Consider the following 17,261-nt stretch of genomic DNA (forward strand, 5'->3'; position numbering starts at 1 on the left):
CTTTAAGGTACTAATACGCACTCCTAAAGTACTAATATGAACCTTTAAGGTACTAATACGCGCTCCTAAAGTACTAATATGAACCTTTAAGGTACTAATACGCACTCCTAAAGTACTGATATGAACCTTTAAGGTACTAATACGCACTCCTAAAGTACTGATATAAAACTTTAAGGTACTAATATGCACTCCTAAAGTACTAATATGAACCTTTAAGTTACTAATACGCACTCCTAAAGTACTGATATGAACCTTTAAGGTACTAATATGCGCTCCTAAAGTACTGATATGAACCTTTAAGGTACTAATACTCACTCCTAAAGTACTAATATGAACCTTTAAGGTACTAATACGCGCTCCTAAAGTACTAATAGGAACCTTTAAGGTACTAATACTCACTCCTAAAGTACTAATACGCGCTCCTAAAGTACTAATACGCACTCCTAAAGTACTAATAAGCGCTCCTAAAGTACTAATACGCACTCCTAAAGTACTAATACGCGCTCCTAAAGTACTAATATGAACCTTTAAGGTACTAATACGCACTCCTAAAGTACTAATACGCGCTCCTAAAGTACTAATACGCACTCCTAAAGTACTAATATGAACCTTTAAGGTACTAATACGCACTCCTAAAGTACTAATATGAACCTTTAAGGTACTAATACGCACTCCTAAAGTACTAATATGAACCTTTAAGGTACTAATACGCACTCCTAAAGTACTAATATGAACCTTTAAGGTACTAATACGCACTCCTAAAGTACTAATACGCGCTCCTAAAGTACTAATATGAACCTTTAAGGTACTAATACGCACTCCTAAAGTACTAATATGAACCTTTAAGGTACTAATACGCACTCCTAAAGTACTAATACGCGCTCCTAAAGTACTAATATGAACCTTTAAGGTACTAATACGCGCTCCTAAAGTACTAATATGAACCTTTAAGGTACTAATACGCACTCCTAAAGTACTAATATGAACCTTTAAAGTACTAATACGCGCTCCTAAAGTACTAATATGAACCTTTAAGGTACTAATACGCACTCCTAAAGTACTAATATGAACCTTTAAGGTACTAATACGCACTCCTAAAGTACTAATACGCGCTCCTAAAGTACTAATATGAACCTTTAAGGTACTAATACGCACTCCTAAAGTACTAATATGAACCTTTAAGGTACTAATACGCACTCCTAAAGTACTAATACGCGCTCCTAAAGTACTAATATGAACCTTTAAGGTACTAATACGCACTCCTAAAGTACTAATATGAACCTTTAAGGTACTAATACACATTCCTAAAGTACTAATATGCACCTTTAAGGTACTAATACGCACTCCTAAAGTACTAATACGCACTCCTAAAGTACTAATACGCGCTCCTAAAGTACTAATATGAACCTTTAAGGTACTAATACGCACTCCTAAAGTACTAATACGCGCTCCTAAAGTACTAATATGAACCTTTAAGGTACTAATACGCACTCCTAAAGTACTAATACGCGCTCCTAAAGTACTAATATGAACCTTTAAGGTACTAATACGCACTCCTAAAGTACTAATATGAACCTTTAAGGTACTAATACGCACTCCTAAAGTACTAATACGCGCTCCTAAAGTACTAATATGAACCTTTAAGGTACTAATACGCACTCCTAAAGTACTAATATGAACCTTTAAGGTACTAATACGCACTCCTAAAGTACTAATACGCACTCCTAAAGTACTGATATGAACCTTTAAGGTACTAATACGCACTCCTAAAGTACTGATATGAACCTTTAAGGTACTAATACGCACTCCTAAAGTACTGATATGAACCTTTAAGGTACTAATACGCACTCCTAAAGTACTGATATGAACCTTTAAGGTACTAATACGCGCTCCTAAAGTACTAATATGAACCTTTAAGGTACTAATACGCGCTCCTAAAGTACTGATATGAACCTTTAAGGTACTAATACGCGCTCCTAAAGTACTAATATGAACCTTTAAGGTACTAATACGCACTCCTAAAGTACTAATACGCACTCCTAAAGTACTGATATGAACCTTTAAGGTACTAATACGCACTCCTAAAGTACTAATACGTGCTCCTAAAGTACTGATATGAAACTTTAAGGTACTAATACGCACTCCTAAAGTACTAATACGCACTCCTAAAGTACTAATATGAACCTTTAAGGTACTAATACGCACTCCTAAAGTACTAATATGAACCTTTAAGGTACTAATACACGCTCCTAAAGTACTGATATGAACCTTTAAGGTACTAATACACGCTCCTAAAGTACTAATATGAACCTCTAAGGTACTAATACACACTCCTAAAGTACTGATATGAACCTTTAAGGTACTAATACGCACTCCTAAAGTACTGATATGAACCTTTAAGGTACTAATACGCTCTCCTAAAGTACTGATGTGAACCTTTAAGGTACTAATACACACTCCTAAAGTACTGATATGAACCTTTAAGGTACTAATACGCGCTCCTAAAGTACTGATATGAACCTTTAAGGTACTAATACTCACTCCTAAAGTACTAATATGAACCTTTAAGGTACTAATACACACTCCTAAAGTACTGATATGAACCTTTAAGGTACTACTACGCACTCCTAAAGTACTAATATGAACCTTTAAGGTTCTAATACGCACTCCTAAAGTACTAATATGAACCTTTAAGGTACTAATACGCGCTCCTAAAGTACTAATATGAACCTTTAAGGTACTAATACACATTCCTAAAGTACTAATATGAACCTTTAAGGTACTAATACGCACTCCTAAAGTACTAATATGAACCTTTAAGGTACTAATACACATTCCTAAAGTACTAATATGAACCTTTAAGGTACTAATACGCACTCCTAAAGTACTAATATGAACCTTTAAGGTACTAATACTCACTCCTAAAGTACTAATATGAACCTTTAAGGTACTAATACGCACTCCTAAAGTACTAATATGAACCTTTAAGGTACTAATATGCGCTCCTAAAGTACTAATATGAACCTTTAAGGTACTAATACGCACTCCTAAAGTACTAATATGAACCTTTAAGGTACTAATACGCGCTCCTAAAGTACTGATATGAACCTTTAAGGTACTAATACGCACTCCTAAAGTACTGATATGAACCTTTAAGGTACTAATACGCGCTCCTAAAGTACTAATATGAACCTTTAAGGTACTAATACACACTCCTAAAGTACTGATATGAACCTTTAAGGTACTAATACGCGCTCCTAAAGTACTAATATGAACCTTTAAGATACTAATACGCACTCCTAAAGTACTAATATGAACCTTTAAGGTACTAATACGCACTCCTAAAGTACTAATATGAACCTTTAAGGTACTAATACACACTCCTAAAGTACTGATATGAACCTTTAAGGTACTAATACGCACTCCTAAAGTACTGATATGAACCTTTAAGGTACTAATACGCACTCCTAAAGTACTGATATGAACCTTTAAGGTACTAATACGCACTCCTAAAGTACTAATATGAACCTTTAAGGTACTAATACACATTCCTAAAGTACTAATATGAACCTTTAAGGTACTAATACTCACTCCTAAAGTACTAATATGAACCTTTAAGGTACTAATACGCACTCCTAAAGTACTAATATGAACCTTTAAGGTACTAATACGCACTCCTAAAGTACTAATATGAACCTTTAAGGTACTAATACTCACTCCTAAAGTACTAATATGAACCTTTAAGGTACTAATACGCACTCCTAAAGTACTAATATGAACCTTTAAGGTACTAATACGCACTCCTAAAGTACTAATATGTATCAAAGATGTACCTTTTTACTTTTGTACCTTAGGGTACCGCCCCAGTGACAGCACTGTACCTTTTTTCTGAGAGTATAATGTACACTCTTAGAAGAAAAGGTTCTATATAGAACCTTAAAAGGTTCTATCGACACGTATTTGGAACCCATAAAGGTTCTATATAGAACTCTTTTTAAGGGTTCAATCAAAGGACTCTTTAGGGTTTCTTTGTAACCAGGAAGAAGTTCAATATGGAACCTTTAGGGGTTCATTCATTTTCATTTGTTTTGTCCTTTCTGGATTTCACTGCATTATTCAGTGTATTCAAATTCATTTATGAATGATCACAAAATTCAAGATATGGGGGTTAGAAAATGTATATATATTTATCTCATTTTATGTAGTTTATCAATATCGCACCAAGAGTGCCATTTCATTTTTTTTTCTACAAAAATCCACACAATGATTAAAATGTGATATTAAGTTACTACACTCTAAAAAATTATGAGTAAAAAACAACCCAATGTTGGGTCAAATATGGACTAACCCAGCAGTTGGGTTGTTTTAACCCAGCGATTGGGTTGTCTTAAGCAAATATTTAACCCAACCGTGGGAATAAAACAACCCAATTGCTGGGTTAGTCCATATTTGACCCAAAATTGGGTTAAAACAACCCATCATTTTTTAGAGTGTAGAACAGTTTAATAAACAAGAATTTAATTACAACTACAAGATGTTGCAGAATAATGTCACATATGAATGAATACAAGGCTAAAGACCCTTTGTGCCAAAGGGTTCTTTCTAGTCGTTATAGAACCTTTTTAGCATAAAAGGTTCTTTGGAGTTGAGTAAAGAACCCTACACTCTAAAAAATGCTGGGTTGTTTTAACCCAATGTTGGGTCAAATACGGACTAACCCAGCAATTGGGTTGTTTTAATCCTGCGGTTGGGTTAAATATTTGCTTAAGACAACCCAATCGCTGGGTTAAAACAACCCAATTGCTGGGTTAGTCCATATTTGACCCAACATTGGGCTGTTTTTTTACCCAGATTTTTTTTTTTAGAGTGTATGGTTCTATATAGAGCCCCTTTTTTTGTAAGAGTGTGTACACAGTTGTCCATTTATGCTGTCCAAATGTTTTTCTGAGAGTGTCCCGTGATTTTGCCCCTTTTTTACATTTCCGGGGTTCCCCGAAGCGGATGTCGTCATATTCTATAGTTTTGAATGTTAACAAGAAATTTAATTTTTGTGATCCCATTTTGGCCAATAGTAAAAGAGTTTCTGTTTTTCCACAGAGATCGATTACGCTGGTCAGAATCGTGCCTAAACAACCCATTTCTGCCACATAAGACCACCATTATGACATAAAAAGGTCATAATTATGACGACACACAAATTCTTAATGAAGTCGAAATTGACATATTAAGTTGTAATTATGACTTATAAAGTGGTAGGTATTAGATACAAATATCAAATCATGACAAAAAGTCGAAACTGTGATAGACTGTCGAAACGGACTTAAGTAAATTGTGATATAAACACTGCAATTATGATGTTAAAAAGTCAAAATGACAAATCAAAATTATGAAAAAGAGTTAAAAAATCAAAAATCACTGTTGAAATTATAGTCGGAATTTCGACTTTTATGCCACAATTGCCAGTGTCATAATTTTAACTTTTTCTCTCATAATTATCACTCCTTAAGTCATAATCACAACTCATTGTTATATTTTGTACTTATTCTCACCATTTCAATTTAGCATATCAGAATTTGACTTTTTAAGTCATAACTGTTCATTTTTAATCTCATAATTATGATTTAAGTCACAAATCTGACTTCATATATTTATAAATGTCATAATGTCGACATTTGTCACAATTGTCTTTTTGTGTCATAATTTAAACGTTTTATCTCATAATCATCACTTCTTAAATCATAATTACAACTTTATGTCATAATGTTGACTTATTCTCATTATTTGAATTAGTATGTAATCATTTTGACTTTTTAAGTCATAAATGTTACTTTTTTTGCCTCATAAAAAAGCTTTTCAGAAAAAAAAAATTGACTTTATTTTCCATCTCATAATTATAACTTGTCATAAAGTCACAATTATCTGGTCAATCTTAACTTTTTGTGTCAAAATTTTAACCTTTTATCTCAATCACTTTTTCACAATAATCACAATTTTAAATAAATGTCATAATTTTGACTTTTTGTTCTCACGTAATTGTGAGTTAAGTGATAATTGAGACATTTTAATCTCATAATTTTGGTTTAGTATATAATAATAATAAAAAAATTGACTGTCATAATTATGACTTTGTGAATGTGTCTCATAATTATGATTTAACATGTCATAAATGTGAATTTCCATGTCATCATTTTGACTTGTTATTCTCATAATTATGGGTTGAGTGATAATTGAGACATTTAAATCTTATAATTTTGGTTTAGTATATAATAATTTCTACTTCTGACTGTTATAATTATGACTTTTAAGGTCATAATTTAACTTTATCTCATAATTATGATTTACCATTTCATTATTTTGACTTTCTATGTCATAATTATCACTTGTTATTCTCATAATTATGAGTTAAGTGATAATTGAGACATTTTAATCTCATAATTTTGGTTTAGTATATAATAATAATAAAATAAAATAAAAATTGACTGTCATAATTATGACTTTTAAGGTCATAATTTAACTTTATCTCATAATTATGATTTAACATGTCATAAATGTGAATTTCCATGTCATCATTTTGACTTGTTATTCTCATAATTATGAGTTGAGTGATAACTGAGACATTTAAATCTCATAATTTTAGTTTAGTATATAATAATTTCAATTTCTGACTGTTATAATTATGACTTTTAAGGTCATAATTTAACTTTATCTCAATTATGATTTACCATTTCATTGGTAAATCATATGTCATAATTATCACTTGTTATTCTCATAATTATGAGTTGAGTGATAATCGAGACATTTAAATCTCATAATTTTGGTTTAGTATATAATAATTAGATTTTTTGACTTTTAAGGTCATAATTTAACTTTATCTCATAATTATGATTTACCATGTCATCATTTTGACTTTCTATGTCATAATTATCACTTTTTTGTTCTAATAATTATGAGTTAATTGATAATTGGGGCATTTAAATCTCATAATTTTGATTTAGTATGTAATAATTTCAACTTTTAAAATCATAATTTTGACTTTGTCTCATACCGTCATAATTTGACTTTTTATGTCACAGTTATGTTTTTTTTTTATCTCATGTGGCATAAATGGGCTTCCATACTTTAATGCCAAATCAAAGTTTGTGCTTCATGAATTATGAATCTTTAATAAAATCCCTATGGGGAAAACAAATGGGAAATATACTTCCGGAACCAAGGTTGTTGCACTTCATTCCACTCAGGCCATTATAGGCATTGATTTAACGGTGTGTGTCAGTGAGTGTGTGTGTGTGTGTTTGCTGATGCAGACATAATCGCAAAGCAAGAACATTCATATTTTGAACTCTGAGAACTCTGGTTTAGGAAACTTCCCTTTAATAGCGGTGAGATCAGGGGGTGGAGCGGCCCGTGAAGGGATCGGCGTGGTTTTTTGGGGCATCTCATTACCGAGTCACTAACTAGCACTTCCACTAGCGCTCCGTCTGCCCGTATTGTGCAGAAATGGCCTCGTCGCCTTTGAAAGCATTATAGAGCTCAAACTGCGAAACATCAAATTAATGCCGATGCTGTTCAAAGGCGAGTGCAATTATTCTCTTTAAAGTTCGGCACGTAGAAAGCTGGCGCTGGTCTTCCAGCGCGCCCTGTGATACCGGACCGGCCGCGTAATTTACCCCAGACCTTCAAAGGATAACTCTCCCTAATTTAAGGGGGAACCCGCTCGCTGGTTGGGGTGGAAGCCTTCTGCAATTTCATGACGCTGGGAAAACCAGCAAAGAGAATTTAATGCAACCTCAGAGGAACTAATTATTAAAGGGATTTTAGAAGCAAAAAGCTAACGCGCCGCCGCGTTAATCAGTCATGATGAAAGAGTGCTCTCAGGTTCTTCTGCATCAGTACTCAAACACACACTGAAAACTGGGTCTGGGTCTGTTCCCAAACCGAGTGAGCCCCCGAACCAGACACTCAGAGAGACGCGGCGTCAAAACAAACTCAAAGCCTTCGGACAAATCTGGCCTAAAAAAAAAAAGGCTTTTCAACATCGAACAACATCGACACATTCTTAAATCAAGATCAGTGTTATTTATATACTATTACAGTATTTACTGACATTCGGAATTAGTTTTTGTCATTTTATTATGTGCTTTTGTTCTACATTTCTATTTAACTCATATTTGTATTTGTTTTAATTCTTCAAATTATTTCAGTTAGTAGGCAACATGTCTAATTTTCGCATTTATTTTATGTTTTATCTTTTTCATTCAAATGTATTTTTTATAAATGTTTCAATCACTGGAAAGTATTTTAAATAGTTCAGTTAACAATAAGTTTAAATGTTCCATTTACTTTGATTTCATTTTTTTGCGTTTGTTGTAAATTTCTATTCAGCTTTATTAAGTAATTAATAAAATTGAATAAGTCAACATTATGACAAAGTTGTAATTATGATTTAAGAAGTGATAATTATGAGATAAAACATTTAAATTATGACAAAAAATCAATTGTGACAAAAGCCGACATTATGACAGTCATAAATATATGAAGTCAGATTTGTGACTTAAATCATAATTATGAGATTAAAAATCAACAGTTATGACTTAAAAAGTCAAATTCTGATATGCTAAATTGAAATGGCGAGAATAAGTACAAAATATAACAATAAGTTGTGATTACGATTTAAGAAGTGATAATTATGAGAGAAAAAGTTAATTTCAGTACGTCAAATTATTAGCCAAGGCAACATTTCTACATTTTCTTTACTTTACTTTTTTTTCTTCCCATCCAAGTTTTATTTTATTTTATTCCAATTACCAGAATGTAATTTATTTTAATTTATATTTTATTTTAGATTTATTTAAATTACCAATCATTTGAAGTTTATCCATCTAATATAATTTATATTGTATTTCAGCTTTATTGAAATGACTCAAAACTATGTTTAATAGTTAATTGTGTTTATTTTCATTTAATTTATATTTTATTATATTATATTTCAGCTGCATTTCAATTACCAAAAAAATATTTGTAATCGTTTAGTTAACAATAAACCAAAATTTTTCATCTAATTCCATGTATGTTTTATTATATTTCAGCTGCATTTCAATCATTGAAAATGTACCATTTATAAAAAGAAAAGAAAAGGTAATAGCAAAACTGATCAAGATACATATTTTTGAGAAACTGTTTAGCGATAGAAATGTCTGCCAATGGGACAAGAAAAATAAACTTCATTAAAAGAGGGAAAGGGGTATTTTTTGAGCCAGATACCTGTTCTCATTTTAGGCATAATCTGACTAGATTTAGATCATTTAATTGCATGTCATTTTGCATCTTGTGTAAATATATCTTGATTTAAGAATGCTTCGATATTTGCGATGGAAAATGAGTCAAAACAAGAAACGAAACCAACTTAGAGTACAATCCAAGAATGCATTGCAACAAAAATATCCATCAAACTAACTGCTCAGTCTAGAGACAGACAGCTCACTGCGTTTGGGAACAGAGCCGCCCGCTGACGGGGCTTTTCGGCTCCGTGATGGGCTCATTTTTCACACTGTTGAGGAAGAAACAAGGAAGGAAATTTGCAGGGAAGCAGGAATTAAGGCAAAGCGTACAGGCACAGTCTTAATTAAGTAAATGAGGAGAGTTTCAAACAAAGCGTCTTAATTAATGAAAGCTTTTAGCTAGCAGCTGCACCGGGGAACTCTTTACTGCTTCTTTTTACTTCTTATTTGCTTTTAATTTATTTATTTTCGCTGACGTCCTCGTCGTTGAGAAACTGCACGCGTGCCGGAGTGCCAAATAAGAGTCATTCGTTTCTTTCTGATTGGAAATGAACCATCCGTCCTGTAGTCGAGTCTGTCCCACGGCACACTGCTGCATGCGTCACATGCTCCTTAATTTGGGGGAAACGGAGAGCAAACGACGAGCCCATTAGTGCCTTCATCTTTGATGTTAGCTGCAAACGCTAGCTAAAAACAGACATTAACCGACGGACTTGCTCTGGTCAGCGAGCGTGTCATGGAGAAGACGTCTCACAGAAACACACGCTAAACACTCCCGGCTCATATGCGATGGAAAGGGAGGGTCCCTGATCATGGGAAACAGTGTGTGTGTGTGTGTTTGTGTGTGTGTTTCTCTTACCATGGTCCCCACGCTGTATGTGGCCGCCGGGCCGATGGTGTGGTGATATGGGTCAGTGGTTGCATAGACTCTCCCGTAACTGCAGAAACATCAATCAAGAGATGCTTTAGAACATGCACAAAGTCAAACAGCAATTTCTGAGTGTACATTGTTCCTACACCATTTTTATTTTTTTCAGTGCACGCTAAACCTATAGCGCTAACAAAAGCTACACCCTAAAACTGCTGGACTAAAAACAACCCAAGTTGGGTTGAAAATGGACTCGCCCAGTGATTGGGTTGTCTTAAGCAACATTTAACCCATTCGCTGGGTTAAAACAATCCAATTGCGGGGTTAAAACAACCCAATTGTGGGGTTAAAACAACTCAATCGTTGGGTTAAAACAATCCAATTGCGGGGTTAAAACAACTCAATCGTTGGGTTAAAACAACCCAATTGCGGGGTTAAAACAACTCAATCGTTGGGTTAAAACAATCAAATTGCGGGGTTAAAACAACTCAATCGTTGGGTTAAAACAATCCAATTGCGGGGTTAAAACAACTCAATCGTTGGGTTAAAACAACCCAATTGCTGGGTTAGTCCATTTTCAACCCAAATTGGGCTGTTTTTGACTCAGCATTTTTTTTAGAGTGTACTGTAAAAAGCAAAATCTCCTATTTTCTGTAATTCGTGCTTGCTTCTACAAGTCTTCGAACTACTTGAAGTAATGAAGAAGAGGTCTGTTCCGAAACCTAGTGAGCCCCCTAACTAAACAGTCAGAGAGGCGCGGCAAAAGAAACTCGAAGCCTGAGTGTAGATTGTTCCTACACCATTTAGTTGTTGTTTTTTTCCCAGTAAACTTATCCGCGTGACGTAAGGAATGCCGTTTCTGGGTCCAAGCCTCAACTCGTTTCACTTGAAAATGCCATCGACGCTCCTTTATGAGCGCTTTTTTTTTTCATATTAAACATCAAACATTTAAAAAAGTTAAGCATTTTAAATACTTACAGTCTACAGTCCCTGACAAAAGTCTTGTCGCTTATCTATTTTCTAGAAATACCTGATATTAACCTGACTTTTAATTAATTCATTGGTGTTAGAAATAGCTCATATGAAAAGCTAAAACCCTCCCAAATGATGTTTAATGCACTGAAATAAATAATTTTCACAGAAAAAATATTTATCATTTAATCAAGACAGAAAGGTCAAATTTTGGCAAGACAAAAGTTTTGTCGCCTATACAGAAATTGAACAAATTTACTGCAAATACAAAAATATGTCAGCAAATTAAGTTGTGGTGCTGTGAGATCCAAATTTAATATCTTGTATGACTTCCATGAGCTTGAAGGACTGCATCCATGCGGTTTGACAAGGATTCATACAATTTATTGATTAAGTCATCAGGAATAGCTAAGAAAGCAGTCTTGCATGCCTCCCAGAGTTCATCAATATTCTTTGGTTTCGTCTTCCATGCGTCCTCTTTCATCCTACCCCACATATGCTCAATGATGTTCATGTCTGGTGACTGGGCTGGCCAATCCTGGAGCATCTTGATCTTCTTCGCCTTGAGGAACTTTGATGTGGAGATGGAAGTATGCGATGGAGCACCGTCCTGCTGCAGAATTTGGCCTCTTTTATGGTTGGGAATATAAGAGGTAGCTAAGATTTCTTGGTATTTTAGACTATTGATGTTGCCTTCCACCCTGCAGATCTCTCGCACACCCCCATACTGGATGTAACCCCAGACCATGATTTTTCCGCCACCAAACTTCACTGTTTTCTGGGTGAATCTCGGATCCATTCTGGTTTCAGTAGGTCTCCTGCAATATTTGCGGCGACTGTGGTGTAATTCAACTAAAGATTCATCTGAAAAATCCACCTTCTGCCACTTTTCCAGCGTCCATCCTTTTAGCAGGCTGTGGGCCTTGGCAAATGCCACACGGTTTTTCAATTGCCTTTTGTTTAGTGCTGGCTTCTGGGCACTGATTCGACCATGGAGGCCATTTCGAGACAGAATCCGACAAACTGTTCTGGTCGACACAGGGACTTCAGGTGACCAGGTCTCGTGGAGCTCTGCTGCAGTGGAAAATGGGCTGGCCTTGGATTTTCGAGCCAACAAACGGTCCTCTTGAGCAGTTGTCTTGCGGGGTCTGCCTGACCTGGGCTTGTCAAAAACGTCTCCAGTCTCTTCAAATCTTTTTTTATCCTCTGTACTTGACGCTGAGACACATTGAAGGTGTCTGCCACATCAGCAGTGGATCTGGTCTTCAGCCTCTTGATAATCAAAACTTTAGTCTGAATCTTAGGCATGTTTGCAGAGGTCTAGTTGCAGTTGATGTGAAGGTCTAGTGTACTGGGGTTCTTTTTATACACACTTGAGACCTAATTGATCCATTATTAGTCACAGGTGAAGCTCATATGACAAGGTGACAACACTTATGTCTTTGCAAAAATTGACTCAATGGGCTTTACCAAGCTGTGAATATTAGAATACTTTTTGAAAGTTTAGTTTTTCACTGAAACATTATCACAAAAGCTAAGTCAATTTATACACAAGTGACAAGACTTTTGTCAGGGACTGTACAGACATTATTATTTTTTTACGATTTATAAAAGATGAATCAGTCTGGCAATCTGGAATTTTGGTATGGAGAAAAAGGTTATGATAATAACTTTTTTTGTAGTATTACACCACATTGTTTGTGTATATTAGCACCGCTTGCAGTTTTTCTTGTGGTATAGATAGAGCATTTGGACCCGGAAGTGCTAACAAAAGCTAATCACTGGAGCACGAGTTTATCAGCGAATGAGTTTTGGACTCAACAAATCTCTTATTTACATTGTGTTCGCACTGATGAAAGCTTTCATGAGTGTGCAGAACAGTGATGCCAGTAATGTGTTACTTAGTAACGCGTTACTCTAATCGGACTACTTTTTTCCAGTAGCGAGTAATCTAACGCGTTACTGTTTCAAAACCAGTGAACAGATTAAAGTCACTTATCCAAGTCAATGACTACGTTTACATAGTCAAAAATCGAATTATTGACCTTATTCTGAATAAGACAATATTCTGATTAAGGTGTTTACATGAGTTGCTTTTAGAGTACTCCGTTGTTCCCGTTTTACATGTTCTAGAACATAGATCGATTATGGCACGTCATTACGTCCCCATGCCACGCTACGTTCTCCAACATCCAATCATAGCGTGACTTCGGCAGGTCTGTTCATTTTATGGGCTCAGGAAACCCGCTGTCACTTCACCTGCGGGTGTCGCTGTTGGACAGTGTTACTTTACTTTAAGAAGTATAAAAACCACTCATTTTTATGTTTTATATACAGTTAGATTAATATATTTTTGTAATATTATGTAGTGTCTCTGTTTTTTTGAAGAGACACTGCCCCTCTTTCCTCCTTATTGACAGCATACATTTAGAATAATAGCTTTGATTAATGATGAAAAAGGTTTAAAAATCGTGACTGTTTGGATTGTTTTTCCTGCCGTCGAGCCACAGGCGTTCACTGAATGATCCATCTCGTTCGCGATTACAGATACAAACTTATTGTATTTTACTTTTACAATAATAATAAAAATATAGAGAGAGGACGCAGTGTTCAGAATGAACAGTCAAGCAAAACCCACACCGCCCATAGCAACGCGTTATGGCAACGACATTTCAGACTGACAGATACGTAACGGGACTTTTCCGTCATTTGTTACTGTTTTGTAAACGTTGTTATATTAATTATAATTCCAATTCTGTTTAATTGGCCACAATATTATCGATGATTGTTGAGAGGGGCACTTTTGATTAATTTTCAAAAAGGGCAGAGGCTCGAACCCCCAAAGCCTCCCCTCTGCACTTCCCTGGTGTGCGTAGCGTTATCTGTCCTGTCACAAAATGCGGCGAAATCTCCGACATGACGTTAATAGTTAGATTAAGGTGTGTACATGTCTGTAATGCTTTCCAATAATGCGACTAAAATAGGCTTACTCCACCTGTCTTAATCCAATTTATGTTTAGTTAGATTATGACTTTAATCAGATTAAGGTAATTAGAAATCGCTGTCTACATGGTAGCCTCTTAATCAGATTAATATTAAGTATTGTTGTCCATGTAAACGTAGTCACTGTGAATTACTATTTTAGTCATTTTCCTTAGTAAAAAAATAAATAAAAAAAATAAAAAAATTATATATATATATATATATATATATATTTTTTTTTGCTTTCTTCTTGAATCTTTGGAGAGTATTTTTCAGGAAATATTTTTTTAATTTCAACTTAAAATGTCAGGAGATACATTGTTGACGTTACTGTTAAAAATTCACTTCCAATAAAGTGTGTGTTGGCAAAAACGGTTGTCATTTCTGTGTTGTTGGCAACTGCTGAATGTAACTACTAAAGTAACTTGTAATCTTACTTAGTTACTTTTAAAATCAAGTAATCTGTAAAGTAACTTAAAGTACTTTTTAAAGGAGTAATCAGTAATCAGATTACTTTTTCAAAGTAACTGTGGCAACACTGGTGCAGGAATCATAGCCTGGATGCCAGCCGAAATCAGCCCCGCCCACAACATTTTGAGTCTGGACTCGATCCATAGAGGAGTAATTATGCCTGAATAGAAACTGACCAATGAGATCATCAGGGCGGGCTTTAGACGATGACAGACAGATGATGAACAGTAACGTAATCATTCATGTCATTAAAGGCGATTGGGTTGATTTTGTTCGAATCCTAAACGGAGCGCTTGTTCGTATCTGCATTCACCTTCACTATTTCTCTCAGAAATGATGATTGTGGTAAGTACTCTGTGTATTACTACATTTATTTGTTTTACAACAAAAAAACATCAACTACTAGCCCCAAACAAGGCCAATAGCTTCTCAGGGGGTTTCTCCAGAAAATAATGGTGTTTGGGGGGTAAAATGTGTGTTATTTTGTCAAGGTTGCCAGCTAAAATTCGCATTCCTGAGTCTATATCTCATAATTGAGGTCACTTCAACCCGCACACATAGAAAACAACCCTCCTTTCTCCAAAATCGCAGACTTGGCAACACAGTAGAGTTGAGCTCTGTTGACATTTGACAGCTAACGTTATGCGCCTCTCCGTTGCTCTGATTGGTTGTAGGTCTGTCCAATTGATATCTTTCCTTGTTCGGTGTAAACACGCCCCATAATCACAGCCCAATGGAGCAGCAGACTCATATTCTGACTAGAATTGAATATGACCACGACCGGCTAGAGAAATCGAGTTGCAATGACAAGATCACTGCAACCTTTCATGACACAATCTGAATATCATGATCTAAATATGATGCTATTATCAACACTTTTCACGAATAGTTAGCCTTGAGAGCTGTAATAGCAAAGAGAGTTTCACTGTAATACTCATTTCATATGCAAAGATGTGATGAGGATTTGTGTGAGGAGGAATTAAAGTCGTAGGTGTTTTCCTGCCACTCGTCTTCCTTTCGGCAGAAACCGCAGTGGATTTTAGCTTGCGTAAGGGAAACTTCCTGTCGCAAATCCCTCATAAACTATTTCCGGTAACACTTAAATTTAGGGGACAATTCTCTTTACTGACTAGTTGATTATTAGCATTCATATTACTAGGATATTGGCTGTTTATTACAACTTATATTGATACCTTCTGCATGATCATACTCTACATTCCTCAATATTAACTTAACAACTACTTTATTAACCATTAATAAGCAGTAATTAGGAGTTTGACGCACAAGTACTTATAAGGATCAGTTCCCTTTAAAATGAACATTTCCTGATCATTTCCTCACCCCCATGCCATCCAAGATGCCCATGTCTTTCTTTCTTCAGTCGAAAAAAAAATGAAGGTTTTTGATGAAAACATTCCAGGATTTTTCTCCTTATAATGGACTTCAATGGGCCTCAAACGGCTCAAGGTCCAAACGAGTTCAAACTGTCCCTTCAAAGGGCTTTAAAGGGTTAGTTCACCCAAAAATGAAAATGTGATGTTCATCTGCTGACCCCCAGTGCGTCCAACATGTAGGTGTGTTTGTTTCTTCAGTTGAACACATATGAAGATTTTTAACTCGAACCATTGCAGTCTGCCAGTTAGAATGCATGGGAATGGGTAACAATTACATGAGTAGAAAAACATGCTTAGAGAACATGCACAAAACCCCTGCTGCTCCTGACGACACATTGATGTCTTCAGACACGAACCGATCGGTTTCTGTGAGAAACACAACAGTATTTATGTAATTTTTTTTTAAATGGGTACTTCAGCGCTGGGAAGATGAATCTGTATTTAAACTGGGTCATCAATGCAGTAGAAATGTGAAATTATTTTTGAATTTGGTGTCTTCTAGACTGAGAAAATGTATTTGTCCCATGGGGATGAAAGACTACAATTCCCAGAATGCTTCGCTGCCCTGTGCCATTCCCAACGCCACCAACTTGATTACAGTGACTGAGTTAGAGGAGACACTACAATTAAAAACTGAACGTGTCTGTTCAATATGAGTGAGTCGCCGCGCGAGTATCACAGCACTGAGCACTAACTGCAGGAGTGATGAGAGCTGAGGTAATCGCGACTACACTCGCGGCATACATTCACAACGCGAGTTCAGTCTGGCGCGTTTCAGTTCATGCCTTTACAAGCTTAACGTTCATAGAAATTAATTTGAGAAGTTAAAAGACTTACATTGCTCATCATAACTCCGTTTAAATGAGTGCCTGTAGCTGAGCTGAGCTCTCCCTTCGAGCTGAGTGTAATCTCCATCCCCCATGCGCAGATTCAAAACATGCGGAAATGGCTCCCTCTGCTGGCTGTAGTCTTTAGCCTTTGGGCAAACATTCCTCCTATGATGCAAAAATCGTCAATTTGCATCATAGGAGGAATTTTTCCAGAAATAAAATGCATAAATCTCTTGTCTCAGGGAGATATGAGGGGGAAAAGCACAATAATTTGAATATACTCCAGGGTTTCTACTGATACAAAGCCATATGCTAATCGCTGAAGTAACCCTTTAACCTCATATCCAGGCGAATCTCATCTAGTGTTCCCATCTGTCAGTACTTCCGTCTGACAAGGTCAAACCAGCGCGATCATAGATATATATTATGTAGACGCCTCATTCGGCCGATCCGCGCAAGCACTAAT

The 17,261-nt window shown here is 35.7% G+C and overlaps 1 protein-coding gene across 15 annotated transcripts in view; it reads right to left on the reverse strand.

Annotated features, from left to right (window-relative positions):
* The window catches only part of rbfox3b (RNA binding fox-1 homolog 3b), a 622,784-nt gene that overhangs the window by 16,150 nt on the left and 589,373 nt on the right, over positions 1–17,261 (reverse strand). For all 15 annotated transcript variants that reach the window (XR_010908103.1, XM_067456241.1, XM_067456312.1 and 12 more), the window contains one exon: positions 10,138–10,216. Coding sequence is in view for 14 of the 15 variants with exons in the window: in XM_067456241.1 (XP_067312342.1) it covers positions 10,138–10,216 (79 nt within the window). In the remaining variant the exon portion in view is untranslated. The remainder of the gene's footprint in view (positions 1–10,137; positions 10,217–17,261) is intronic.

The sequence above is a fragment of the Pseudorasbora parva genome, chromosome 2 (assembly GCF_024679245.1).
Source record: "Pseudorasbora parva isolate DD20220531a chromosome 2, ASM2467924v1, whole genome shotgun sequence".
Classification (NCBI taxonomy): domain Eukaryota; kingdom Metazoa; phylum Chordata; class Actinopteri; order Cypriniformes; family Gobionidae; genus Pseudorasbora; species Pseudorasbora parva.